Source organism: Diaphorina citri, unplaced genomic scaffold (genome assembly GCF_000475195.1).
Source record: "Diaphorina citri unplaced genomic scaffold, Diaci psyllid genome assembly version 1.1 scaffold2348, whole genome shotgun sequence".
In the NCBI taxonomy this organism is placed as follows: Eukaryota; Metazoa; Arthropoda; class Insecta; order Hemiptera; family Psyllidae; genus Diaphorina; species Diaphorina citri.
In genome coordinates this window covers 21429-35249 of record NW_007379772.1, presented here as the reverse complement: position 1 = coordinate 35249, position 13821 = coordinate 21429, and the positions used below count along the sequence as shown (strand labels likewise).

The window sequence follows — 13821 nt, the reverse complement described above, 5'->3', positions numbered from 1 at the left end:
TTTTCTGCTTGCTCCGTTGAAAGGCCAAACACGTGTACGGCTAGAGCACGGCGGCGTGCGTAAAGTTCATCAACAACGACGAAGTCGTCTCGGGAGTTTGCTTGGAATTGGTACCGCTGCCGCCGACGTTCGGATTACCCGGCGTCCGAGTTTCACGAATGTTGGTCAGCAACAACTGTTGGCGAGACGAGCGTCTGTTCTGTTGACGAGAAAACAGGGGATCGATTTCACTGGAAATGGTTTTCGACACACAGTCCAGTAGGAAGCCACGGTGCACGATTTGCTTCCAGATGAGCGGATTGGTGACGAGCGCCGACTTGTCGAACATGTGCGCCACGGCGTCGGCGAACGAGATGAGCATCTTGTTTTTGAAATCATCGATGTGCACCGGCTGTATAGAAGTTGACAGCATGTAATCGTAGGTCAGTCGGTTAAACGTGTCGAAGTCCACTTCCTCGAACGCGTCCGCACAACAATGGCGAACGTATATTTCGGCGAACGTGGTTGGATTCAATTCCACGACTTCGCCAACGGCATTTCGCCAGTAGATTTTGCCGAACGTGCACCAGGTTTCGTCGCCGCGATAGATCGTCGGAGAGTATTTGATGAACATCTTGTGGCTGTCGCCGCCACTACGTTCGTATATGAATGCATTTATATTCTCCTCGCTCAACAATGTATGACAACGAGAGTTTCTATTGATTTCACGCATCACGGAATAACTCAATCTGCCATTAATTATGAAACAACCTTGAAATACGTTTATTAGATATGGGTCGTGCAACGTGTTTACAATTCGATGACGAATCTTGTCCGGATGACTGAGGGAGTTGGCTATTTGACAGAGCATGTTTTCCTCGCATTTCCGCGTCCAGTACGTGTGCACGAAATCGACGATCAAACAATGCTCCAAATCACTGCCGACCATCACAGGCAAAGCGTCGTGGACGTGATTGCCTCGCTTGTCTTCGATGCACGCGGCAAACGTTACGCGGTACGTGTAGAACGTATCGTACAAACTCCAGTTCGAGCGAGCATCGATCATGTCCGGAGGGGGATTGAGTGTGGCGTTGGCGTCGATATATGCTTCGATGTCCAGTTTTTCATCGACCGTGGTGCGAAGGAATCGAAACAGATTGGATTCCGTGCAAATTTGAAACGTCAACGCACCGCTCGCACGAAAAGCGGATTTCATATTGAAGGTCGCGTCGAACGCTCGAACAATATCCGAATTGGAAAAGATACGTTTCTGCTGCGACATCGCGCTAACAACTAAAGTTGAAACAAATAATGAGATACTAGGACATCCCGTAGATTCTTCGGAGCTGATAGCATTTTTTATTTATATGTATGTGTGTACATATCCCAGACAACCTTATATAGTACTAGTGGTTGACCCGTCCTTTGTACGGGACTCCTACACACTCTACCTTGTAGCCTGGTAGGGTTGGGTTCAACATGGCGAGGTTTGTCTTACCACAAGCACTGGGGAATGCCGCTGCAATATATTTCTTTTGTCCTTCTGGATTTGTGATGCCTAGGATCAGCATGTGCTCTGCTAACCATCCTTCCCGCTTAGCAATGGTTGATCCTATCCTCAAGGCAAAACATTTCTTACCAAGCAGAGAATTTCCACCATATCCACTTCCATAACTTACAATCTCATTAGCAGCAGGTTTATGAAGAATAATGGTTCTCTCTGGATCACAAGGCCACTCTGGAAACTCATGCTTACCTGATACTGGGGTTCCTACTGAATGTAACGCCTTGACAAAGGGTTGATCAGCATCAAGCAGGTTCAACACTGGAGTTCCTATTCTCGTCATGATTCTCATGGAGCCCACCACATAGGGAGAATCCGTAATCTCCACTCCTATCTTGGATAGAGGAGATCCTACTGGTCCCATACTGAATGGTATCACGTACATGGTGCGTCCTTTCATACAGCCTGGAAATCTCTGCATGATGGCCTCCTCATAATCTTGTGGGGAGATCCAGTTGCCTAGAGTTCCCTTGACGCCAGGTTTGGTGTCTGGTACTGTCTCTGCCTTCTCCTGAGTACAGATGAATGTCTTGCTCTCTACTCTGGCAACATCAGCGGGGTTGGTTCTCGCAAGCCAGCAGTTCTCATACTTGGGTACTGGTCGTAGTGTCTTGTCCTTGACCATGAGATCAATCAGCTCCTTGTACTCCCGCTCGGAACCATCACAGATATGCACATCACTGGGTTGACACAATTCCACACAGTTGTCAATGAAACTTTTCAGTTTAGGAGAAATGGCAGACACGTATCCATGCTTGAGACTGAATTTCCGAATTTCTTGATTGAAACTGAAAACAGCGGAGAGGTTCAAGTTTTTCATCAGATTGGTGTTACACCTCAGAATTTGCGCCATGATGAAAATAAAATCAAATTTATTCTAACTGTTATACAAGGCAAATGTTTTCAATTTTTATGTGATACAGTTAATATTCACGTAATATTTTACTTTAAAAACGTTATGTCTAGGTATAGAATATTCTTTGAAAGTTAAACTAAAACTGCAAACAAAATAACCAAAGTAAAAGAAATGAATGAAATGAGGACAAGGGATGTCCCTGAGAGGGTTTGGTCTGACCCCTGGGAACTAGGTTTCGGGGGAGGAGCGTTGTTTCCTCTCACGACTTGAGCCCAGGAAGTTTTCGGGTAAATTAAACTTCAAGGTTTACCGAGGGTTAATTAAACTTCAAGGTTTACCGAGGGTTAATTAAACTTCAAGGTTCTGAGCACAGGGCATTGTGCCAAGCCAAGTTCCAGTAAGCACGACTTTAGGTAAATATCAGCCCCTATAAACTGACATCCCTAGGATTTTGAACCCATCCAGGACAAATCAGTTTGGCCAGCAGGCAGCCTGCTCTGAAGACTAACGACCGCAGTTGGATTTATTCACCCATCTTTTCCCGGTCCCTCTTGGGCTCATTGTCAGTAGGCGGGTAGCTTGTCGCCATCGCCAAATCGGGGGTAAAACCCCGTGACTAGGAGGCTGAACCCGGTCACTAAAAACAGCAGTTACCTATTATACGTTATTTAACGTTATACACGATACAGTGAACCACTATTCACCCATCAATTAATTTTGCTGTACGAATCATTTTACTCGGGGCCTTTTTGAGCCACATCTGATATGTAATTGGTAAATAATTTATTGCTTTTCACACATTATGTATTACATAATAGAGCATGACCTTTTGATTAACTTTTTGCCCATTAAAATCCATTTTACTGAAAGAAAGACTGGCTCGGTCTGGCGCAAAATGGAAATCACTCTTTTTAGCTATCTCTTAGAACTTTTTTTTAAAAAAAAAGAGGTTTGACAGAGGGAACTGTAACTGCAATGGTCTTATCGTCCCGAAATCGAAGAGAGAATGAAGACAGGATAGAACAAACATTATCTCATCAGGATAAAATCCGCCCCGGGCGGGAATCGAACCCGCGGCCTAGCGCTTGTAAGGCAGACGCACTACCAACTAAGCTAACTAGGCTGGCGCTCTTAGAACGTAGATAAAGAATTAAAAACAAAAAAAAAAAAACTGATTTTAGGGGGATTTCCATGAACTTTGAACAGAGAGGGAGAGCCGGAGAGTTTTTTGCTGATTTAACTAAAAAAAAAAAAAAAAAAAAAAAAAACAAGAATGTGAGATTAGACAAGAATACCTATGTAGATAAAAGCTTGCCTGTAATTAAAAATAATGGATGACCAGGCATTTAAATCAGGGTTGGGCTGGGATTATCTGACAAAAAATTTGCGCTCGTATTTCGGGAAACAGGTTCTTTTCTGGCCCTTGGCCGAAACGGTTTTAGTCTTTGAGGACCATCTGATGAGGAACATAGTACGGGATGGGACTGCTACGAAAGTGGTAGGTATTAAGATACATTGAAAATTTATGAGCAGACTCTCAAGTTTCACAAAAAATGGTTGGTAAAGCGCCTGCCTTGTGATTGTAGGTTCCATTCCCGTCCACAGGCAAACTTTATCCTAAACAGATGAGGTTCATTCTCGGAACAGTAGCTGGCTTTCTCCTATCGTCCTATCTATATTTATCACCAATCCCCTTTACTAGATCAAGGTTAGGCCAGTCAAGTGGTTAAGGTCTCCCTAGGCCTTATCGCCTCTTCATTTGGACCTTTATAATAAGGTAATTCACGTGTAGATTTCATTTTATATTTTCATACTTTTCTACTGATATATTTGACATCTATTATTTTTCTATCTGTCGCTCATGTTTTCTACGTCTTTCTAAGCATCTCTTTTCTTATTATAACCATGTAGATCAATATTTTTCCCTACGAAATCCATACCACAAACTAACTTTTCTCATAAAACTGAGTTTCTATTTTTATTAAATATGTTTTTTTACCTATCTGTGTCGTTATACTTACCTATTTATATTTAATGTACCAAGTAGCTCTTGAGAATTTTCTAATATAATTCCAAACGATTTCAATCAAAATTCAAAGAAGAAATTTGTTTATTTTTTCAACTCCCAACAAACCACTACCTACGCCACCAAGGCAGATATTTTTTCTATAACCATGTAGATCAATATTTTTCCCTACGAAATCCATACCACAAACTAACTTTTCTCATAAAACTGAGTTTCTATTTTTATTAAACATGTTTTTTACCTATCTGTGTCGTTATACTTACCTATTTATATTTAATGTACCAAGTAGCTCTTGAGAATTTTCTAATAAAATTCCAAACGATTTCAATCAAAATTCAAAGAAGAAATTTGTTTGTTTTTTCAACTCCCAACAAACCACTACCTACGCCACCAAGGCAGATATTTTTTTAGGTAAAAGTAACAACAACAGTTTGAATAATGATACATATTTTTATTGTTACACAAATTTATTTGTTTGTTTTTCAATAGAATATACAAAAAGCAATAACAGTTTGAATAATGATACATATTTTTATTGTTACACAAATTTATTTGTTTGTTTTTCAATAGAATATACAAAAAGCAATAATAATATACGAAAAATCTGTACAAAACTAGAAAGAGATTACGTCTAATAGTACAAAATAGCCTGCTATTATGTAATTCGAACAGGGACAGTTGCACTTTATCTGAAAGACTTTACATTTTATTTACAAGAACTTCAATAGCGTCATTTGAACTATGGTTTAATAGGAAAATGTCTATTAAAAAGAACAATCAAAAGTTGATGGGCGTTTTCCTTCTCAGGCAAAAGGTTCAACGTACTATTTTTCAATTCTCCGGTCGCCCAACAAAATCCAATTCAAACAGGGACAGTTGCACTTTATCTGAAAGACTTTACATTTTATTTACAAGAACTTCAATAGCGTCATTTGAACTATGGTTTAGTTATGAATAGGAAAATGTCTATTAAAAAGAACAACCAAAAGTTGATGGGCGTTTTCCTTCTTAGGCAAAGGGTTCAACGTACTATTTTTCAATTCTCCGGTCGCCCAACAAAATCTATGTACAACTGCCTCCTTGATAGTCTTAATAATCTTATCTCTACATGTTACGTATGTATGCGAGGTAAACACAAAGCTATTGTGTGTATTTGGAAAAATTATTTACAGATATCCTATGAAATATTTAAAATTTATGTAGATCAAAATACGAAACAAAATCAAAATAATAGTATAAAAGATCTTTAAATCCAAAAGTTGTCATGACATTTAGAGCTGCCGGTCATAAGGTCATTTCTTTTTATCAATAGTTCGTGTCATTTTGATTGAAATAATTATTTTTATCTGTATAATTTTCAATAAAAATCAATAAACACAAAGCTATTGTGTGTATTTGGAAAAATTATTTACAGATATCCTATGAAATATTTAAAATTTATGTAGATCAAAATACGAAATAAAATCAAAATAATATTATAAAAGATAAAAATCTTTAAATCCAAAAGTTGTCATGACATTTAGAGCTGCCGGTCATAAGGTCATTTTTTTGTTATCATTGCCGGTCATAAGGTCATTTTTTTGTTCGTGTCATTTCGATTGAAAAAAATATTTTTATCTGTATAATTTTCAATAAAAATCAGTAGAAAATAAGTCAATGTTGATCTAGTCAGTCGTCATGAAGGGAAATAGTTATGTACAGGATGGGATATTTACATCTGATACCGACTTTCTGACTCGGGAGATTCATTGCTTGATTCTTTGCTTCAGGGCATCAATTTCCGCTTGTATGGCGGTAGGTAGATCAGCTCCAAGTTGTTCATTGAAGTATCGCTGTAAGTCTTGCACCTCTTGCTCCCAGAATGATTTGTCAAATGAAAACAGTTCCTCGAGATCAACATCAGATGCCAGGTTTGTTGTGATCAAGGCTTCAGGCTTGGGAATATATCCAATAGGAGAAGCCTCTGCGATTTCTTTGTTGTTTTCCACACGGCGTAAGATCCAGTCTAGAACTCGAATATTCTCTCCAAATCCAGGCCACAGGAATTCTCCCTGAGATCCTTTTCTGAACCAGTTCACATGGAAGACCTTAGGAAGTTTAGCATTGGTCCTCTGCTCCATACTCAGCCAATGCTTGAGATAATCACCAAAGTTGTAACCGAAGAATGGTCTCATAGCGAATGGATCATGCATGATAACTTTACCTTTGTGTTCTGCAGCCGCTGTAGCCTCACTTCTCATGGATGCTCCTAGGAATACACCATGTTGCCAGTCAAATGATTCATACACCAAGGGGACGCCCTGAGGTCTTCTCCCTCCGAAGATGATAGCAGAGATCGGAACACCTTCATGTGATTCCCAGTTAGGATCAATGGTGGGACATTGAGATGCAGGAGTACAGAACCTGGAGTTAGGATGAGCTGCTTGGGTGCCATCGGACTTTTTCCAAGGTTTATTATGCCAGTCAGTAATAGATACATCAGGTGAGATTTCATCCTCCATGCCCTCCCAATACACACCCCCATCACTAGTACTTGCTACGTTCGTGAAGATCGTGTTCTTGAATACAGTCTTCATTGCAATAGGATTAGTTTTGTTACTGGTTCCTGGAGCGACACCGAAGAAACCATTCTCTGGATTAATAGCTCGTAGAACACCTTCCTTATCAAACTTCATCCAGGCAATATCATCTCCTACACACTCTACCTTGTAGCCTGGTAGGGTTGGGTTCAACATGGCGAGGTTTGTCTTACCACAAGCACTGGGGAATGCCGCTGCGATATATTTCTTTTGTCCTTCTGGATTTGTGATACCTAGGATCAGCATGTGCTCTGCTAACCATCCTTCCCGCTTAGCAATGGTTGACCCTATCCTCAAGGCAAAACATTTCTTACCAAGCAGAGAATTTCCACCATAGCCACTTCCATAACTTACAATCTCATTAGCAGCAGGTTTGTGAAGAATAATGGTTCTCTCTGGATCACATGGCCACTCTGGAAACTCATGCTTACCTGATACTGGGGTTCCTACTGAATGTAACGCCTTGACAAAGGGTTGATCAGCATCAAGCAGGTTCAACACTGGAGTTCCTATTCTAGTCATGATTCTCATGGAGCCCACCACATAGGGAGAATCCGTAATCTCCACTCCTATCTTAGATAGAGGAGATCCTACTGGTCCCATACTGAATGGTATCACGTACATGGTGCGTCCTTTCATACAGCCTGGAAATCTCTGCATGATGGCCTCCTCATAATCTTGTGGGGAGATCCAGTTGCCTAGAGTTCCCTTGACGCCAGGTTTGGTGTCTGGTACTGTCTCTGCCTTCTCCTGAGTACAGATGAATGTCTTGCTCTCTACTCTGGCAACATCAGCGGGGTTGGTTCTCGCAAGCCAGCAGTTCTCATACTTGGGTACTGGTCGTAGTGTCTTGTCCTTGACCATGAGATCAATCAGCTCCTTGTACTCCCGCTCGGAACCATCACAGATATGCACATCACTGGGTTGACACAATTCCACACAGTTGTCAATGAAACTTTTCAGTTTAGGAGAAATGGCAGACACGTATCCATGCTTGAGACTGAATTTCCGAATTTCTTGATTGAAACTGAAAACAGCGGAGAGGTTCAAGTTTTTCATCAGATTGGTGTTACACCTCAGAATTTGCGCCATGATGAAAATAAAATCAAATTTATTCTAACTGTTATACAAGGCAAATGTTTTCAATTTTTATGTGATACAGTTAATATTCACGTAATATTTTACTTTAAAAACGTTATGTCTAGGTATAGAATATTCTTTGAAAGTTAAACTAAAACTGCAAACAAAATAACCAAAGTAAAAGAAATGAATGAAATGAGGACAAGGGATGTCCCTATCTATTGAACTACCAAACAGGTACTAACTGACATTGGTTACAGAAGGTAAATTTGGGGTTTTATAATCATTAAAATTAAAATCATCATTCTTGTGCGTATGGAAAATAACTATTATGAGGGTTTTATAAATAACGTTTTGTTGATGTTTACCTAAATCAGTGGGGAATTTACAAGAAGACCAAGTACCTCCGATTTTATTTTTTGCGTCTATGTAGCAAAATAATATATTCCTATTTATTAGAATCTATTTATACGTATATAACCTCCTATTTTGAGTAATGACATCATTCTTGTGCGTATGGAAAATAACTATTATGAGGGTTTTATAAATAACGTTTTGTTGATGTTTACCTAAATCAGTGGGGAATTTGCAAGAAGACCAAGTACCTCCGATTTTATTTTTTGTGTCTATGTAGCAAAATAATATATTCCTATTTATTAGAGTCTATTTATACCTAACCTCCTATTTTGAGTAATGGACATTTTGAATAATAATTCAATATTACCTGAGACTTCGAACCATGTTTGTAACTTTGTTAAAGCTCCTTTAAAACAAAACTTTTAATACTTGCTCTCTGTTTTCACTTAATTGAAACTTTTTCGATAACGTCAATGGAAATTGAATATATTACCTGAGACTTCGAACCATGTTTGTAACTTTGTTAAAGCTCCTTTAAAACAAAACTTTTAATACTTGCTCTCTGTTTTCACTTCATTGAAACTTTTACGATAACGTCAACGGAAACTGAACAAGATGATCCACTGGGTCTGAGGGTGATACCTATTGAATTACGAATATAGACCTAGTCACCTAGTTCTTAGCGATTATGTAATTTGAAAATCAATAATGACTTAATGGCTAGGCTAACACGCTTATGGACTGTGAATGCACCTGTTACTATAAAATTAATAATTAGGAGTCTGTGTCTACAAAACACGTGCGGATTTTTTCTAATTTGGAAAACTCCTTGAACTTAATATTGTTATTAAAATCAGAATGTCAGGGCCGGAAAACCAGGTGTAGAATGTTTACCTAGGTCTGACAGGAATATACAGATTTACACAAGTTAAATCCGTTAAATAAATAGTAATTATAGTAGGCACTTGTACTCGTATTGCCTTACTTAGACTGTTAAAGTAGGTCATGTAGTCCCTTTATCTCAACAGTTTAATATTGCATTTTGTGATTTAAAAATCCGTTTAGAAAATCTTGTTGTCCACAGAGGATCTAACCGGACTATAAAAATTCTTTACCACCTAACCCTCCGTGCGGATTTTTTCTAATTTGGAAAACTCCTTGAACTTAATATTGTTATTAAAATCAGAATGTCAGGGCCGGAAAACCAGGTGTAGACTATTTACCTGGATCTGACAGGAATATACCTGCATACATATGTATGTTAAATCCGTAATTATAGTACCTACTTGTACTCGTATTGCTTTATTTAGATTGTCAAAGTAGGTCATGTAGTCCCTTTATCTCAACAGTTTAATATTGCATTTTGGTGATTTAAAAATCCGTTTAGAAAATCTTGGTGGCCACAGAGGATCTAACCGGACTATAAAAATTCTTTACCACCTAACCCTTAGAAAGTTTTACTGTCGGATTTTCATACTCGTATCAATGAGAGTAAAATTCTATACCTCAGTCGGAATTTAAACCCACACCCTTGGGTGATTGCCCACTAGAGACAGGTTATCGTTATTTCTCCGATAACCCCTACCCTCCTGCACTGTGTCAATGAAAGATGCATTGGTTATCAGGGTTCCTATGACGTAGCGATAATGCAATGTAGGTCTAGGAGGAGACATTTCTAGAGACAATATTGATGGTCCAGTGCAAGAGTCTCAAAGGTCATTCTGGAGTCTAGACAATTGCCAAGTCTTTTGTTCACTAATCCTATGTTGCCAAGATATCTTTGGTCACTAGAAACGAACACTAACCCTATGTTGTCACGTACACATTTGTCACTAACCCTATGTTGCCAAGAAATCTTTGACCACGAACCCTATGTTGTCACGTATACATTTGTCACTAACCCTATGTGCCACTTGTACATTTGTCACTAACCCCATCTTGCCACGTACACATTTGTCACTAACCCCATGTTGCCAAGTGTTCCTTTTCACTAACCTACTTAATTTTTCTCTGTTGTATTCTGGAGTCTAGACAATTGCCAAGTCTTTTGTTCACTAACCCTATGTTGCCAAGATATCTTTGGTCACTAGAAACTAACACTAACCCTAATATGTTGTCACGTACACATTTGTCACTAACCCTCTGTTACCACTTAGGCATTTGTCATTAACCCTATGTTGCCACGTACACATTTCTCACTAACCCTATGTTGCCAAGAAATCTTTAACCACGAACCCTATGTTGTCACGTATACATTTGTCACTAACCCTATGTGCCACTTGTGCATTTGTCACTAACCCCATCTTGCCACGTACATATTTGTCACTAACCCTATGTTGCCAAGTGTTCCTTTTCACTAACCTCAATAGAATAGAATATACCCTGTTTATACTGCCAGAATGAGACTCTGTCAGGAGTTCAGGACCTCGGACCTCCCAACCTATACACAGTCCCTGGTTTCTTACATAAATGTCCCCAGGGGATTTGATCACAACAATCACTTTGAAATAAACAAGACGTCTACTTTGGTCTATTGTTGTTCAGCCTTTGGGGGTTTTGTTTTCAATTTGAAAAACAGTATAGGGTCTTCCATTTGTCATTGTTGTATACCTACTACCTACCCTTAATCTTAATTCTGAGGAACTTCCAAATTTTTAGTTAGTCCTTCTTAAATTCACAGTCCAAATAAAATAGTTACGTACTTATTGTATTTTTTCTCATTATCTGGGTTCCACTTTCACGTTTTTTGAAGAGCGAGATAACAAAACAGACTTATCGCGCTCTAACATGCCTACCTTAACTGTCATAAAGACACCTATCACCTCAAAGAGGGTATAATCTCCAATCGCCTTATCTCGATTTTCTGACTTAAAAATCACCAGGCTCTTCTCTCTGGCGGCCAAATTGAATACATACCTAACGTGTTGTTGCTGGACACCGAATTCAAAATATTTGGTTCGGCCTAGTCGACCCATGTTGGTTCGAAACTCGAAAACCACAAAACTTGACGTAAAACTGACGAAAAGATTCGAAAAATAGAAAAGCTCACTGTTTGTTTATTTCTCAAGCGGACACACCTCCAAATGACTAGTTGCTTATTGATAGACTTGCTGATAAAAAACTTGATTAAATATGCGAAAATAAAGCCGCTTTGATCCGCCAATTGGAGGGGGGACTGAGGAAATCTCCGGTGATCTTTGGAGTTATTTACGATTTTGAATGCGATTTAATTGTTACACCCGTGGGCTTTGTGTGTTTACTCTTGTTGCAAGGTTGAATGTTGTTCCCTTGTTTTGTTTGTTTTTGCTAAAGGGAAAATCTGAATGGTGTTTGGGGCTTTGGGGTCGCAGTTATTCAGGGTTGCTTTTTGTGGTCACTAGAAAGATTTTCGGATATCTACTTTTTCTCACTTTGATCCTCTTTGTAGGTTATGTACCTAGGTATGTTTATTATTTCAATAATCGGTACTCAATCATTAAAGTGACGGTCACGCCTTCTTTTCTCATAGTTACCTATCTACATAGACAGAAAGCTCTTTTGTGTCCCAGAACAAATAGGTACTAATCCATCTAGCTTTTTCATACCTCACTTCATAATGTCATACCACAAGACATTCCTCCAATGGAGTCAACAGGACATGACTCTTGGCTGGATATCATCACCACGCCACTCAATGTCCGTGCCCGACGTTGCTTATCTTCAGTGTCCGGTGTCATACAGATTTTTTTTAGCGTAAGAATTGTGCTGGCTATCAGTTGTTCCTCACATGTCAGGGCGAGAGTACCATAGTATCATTCCAATGTCCAAATTCTCAGTACGAAAGTATTTACCCTGTACTTTGAAGTGTTTCCCTGACGTCACATCATTCAATAGTGTTATCACATGAGAAATAACAAAGAAGTTGGACTAGTTAGTAAATATTTTCGTACAAAACCTGAGACCTGACACTGAACAGTCTTTTACTAGAGACTTAGCTACCTAATAAGTACAGACCCACATATGTACATACCTACCCAAGGATCCGTTACGTAGGTACCTGCCTACATACATACCTACCTAGGTACATTTTAGTGGACTAACTTATAGGTTTCTATGTTACTCTATGTACCTACTTATATTTTTTTTTATTAAAATTAAAAAAATATATAAGTAGGTACAATTAAATTTTATATTACCTACAGTCCAACTCAGTACACACCCTTTTTTGGAGTCCCTATAGCGAAAGTGATAACCTGAGCTTTTACGCATATCCTAGTACCTACTCCTTGGTATGAGTAGGAAAGGAACCAAAACTCGTTTTCCTTATGGTTATCGAGCATTTTATCGGGAAAATTAGAATCTCATTATTAGAAGGGTTTTGAACTAGTTATAGGCGAGGTCAATGGCCTGTGGCATTCTTAACTCTTAAGTCTTAACCACTCAACCATTAGATTTCTTTCCTAATATACTGTCAAAAACCTAATTACATCAGTACCTACCTACCAATTCATAGACTTTTTTTCATCAAAATATTACCTTTTTTCAAGAGGTTTGACATATTGAACTCTAACTGCTAAGGTCTTATCGTCCCGAAAGCGAAGAGAGAAAGAAGACAGCTAGGATAGGAGACAAGCAGCCGTTCCGAGAGCAAACCTTATCTGTTTAGGACTTGGGATAAAATCCGCCCGGGTGGGAATCGAACCCCCGACCTAGCGCTGACAAGGCAGGTGCGCTACCCTCCAAGCTAAATCATCATCATCATCATCATCATCATTCACTAAAGGCATTACCTTGTCGGTGTAGCCACTGGTGGACAGCTAGGATAGGAGACAAGCAGCCGTTCCGAGAGCAAACCTTATCTGTTTAGGACTTGGGATAAAATCCGCCCGGGTGGGAATCGCACCCCCGACCTAGCGCTGACAAGGCAGGTGCGCTACCCTCCAAGCTAAATCATCATCATCATCATTGACTAAAGGCATTGCCTTGTCGGTGTAGCCACTGGTCACAATGCATTGCCAAATTCTTCATTTCACCATAAGATTTGCAGTCCATGGTTACTAGGCTGGCAAAATAGGCCAAGCTAAATAATCTGGCAAAAAATATCCTTAATGCCCAAAGGAGGTAGGTACCTACCTTATTGTCAGCCTATAGCCCTATAAAAACCGAGGTAAATAGGGACCTATATTTACTCTCGGCCCTTGTTTACTAGTTTACTAGCCATAATCTATCAGATGTCCTTTTGTACTTGTAAACCTACCTGTCCATATCATACAAAGAAAACATCAGATAAAAATTTAATATGTGTGTTTTAATTAGGTAGAGAGGTGCCTATTGGAAAACGTGCAGAACTAAAGGGCACCTATTTAATATGTATTATTATTTTGTACCTATTTAACATTAT

General features: G+C 39.1%; 2 protein-coding genes and 1 long non-coding RNA gene across 5 annotated transcripts; all 3 read right to left on the bottom strand.

Annotated features, from left to right (window-relative positions):
- Positions 1-1385: 1385 nt before the first annotated feature.
- LOC103518763 (phosphoenolpyruvate carboxykinase [GTP]-like) lies at positions 1386-2583 on the bottom strand. The gene has a single exon (XM_008483846.3). It carries the CDS (start codon positions 2394-2396, stop codon positions 1386-1388), a length of 1011 nt encoding a protein of 336 aa, XP_008482068.1. The 5' UTR covers positions 2397-2583.
- A 3424-nt stretch (positions 2584-6007) lies between these two features.
- Positions 6008-11561, bottom strand: LOC103518761 (phosphoenolpyruvate carboxykinase [GTP]-like). Of its 3 annotated transcripts, none has more exons than XM_008483843.3 (2): positions 11358-11561; positions 6008-8031 (listed from the first exon to the last, which is right to left on the bottom strand). In XM_008483843.3, the coding sequence occupies exons 1-2, from the start codon at positions 11414-11416 to the stop codon at positions 6171-6173; spliced, it is 1920 nt and encodes a 639-aa protein (XP_008482065.1). In that variant the 5' UTR covers positions 11417-11561; the 3' UTR covers positions 6008-6170. The 3 variants fall into 3 exon arrangements, with proteins under 3 accessions (XP_008482065.1, XP_026686280.1, XP_026686279.1); XM_026830479.1 differs by lacking the exon at positions 11358-11561 and adding an exon at positions 11144-11165; XM_026830478.1 differs by lacking the exon at positions 11358-11561 and adding an exon at positions 8809-8829.
- LOC113471367 lies at positions 9886-11052 on the bottom strand. The gene is made up of 2 exons (XR_003394095.1): positions 10803-11052; positions 9886-10436 (listed from the first exon to the last, which is right to left on the bottom strand). It is a non-coding gene; the product is annotated as an uncharacterized LOC113471367 (long non-coding RNA).
- Positions 11562-13821: the final 2260 nt, after the last annotated feature.

Bases quoted from the DNA above. Each gene is read 5' to 3' on its own strand.
- LOC103518761 (XM_008483843.3), bottom strand. From the start codon at position 11,416: ATGGGTCGACTAGGCCGAACCAAATATTTTGAATTCGGTGTCCAGCAA. The intron at 8,032-11,357 runs GTATGTATTCAA...CGCTGTTTTCAG, and splicing joins GTCCAGCAACAACACGTTAG to TTTCAATCAAGAAATTCGGA.
- LOC103518763 (XM_008483846.3), bottom strand. From the start codon at position 2,396: ATGGCGCAAATTCTGAGGTGTAACACCAATCTGATGAAAAACTTGAAC.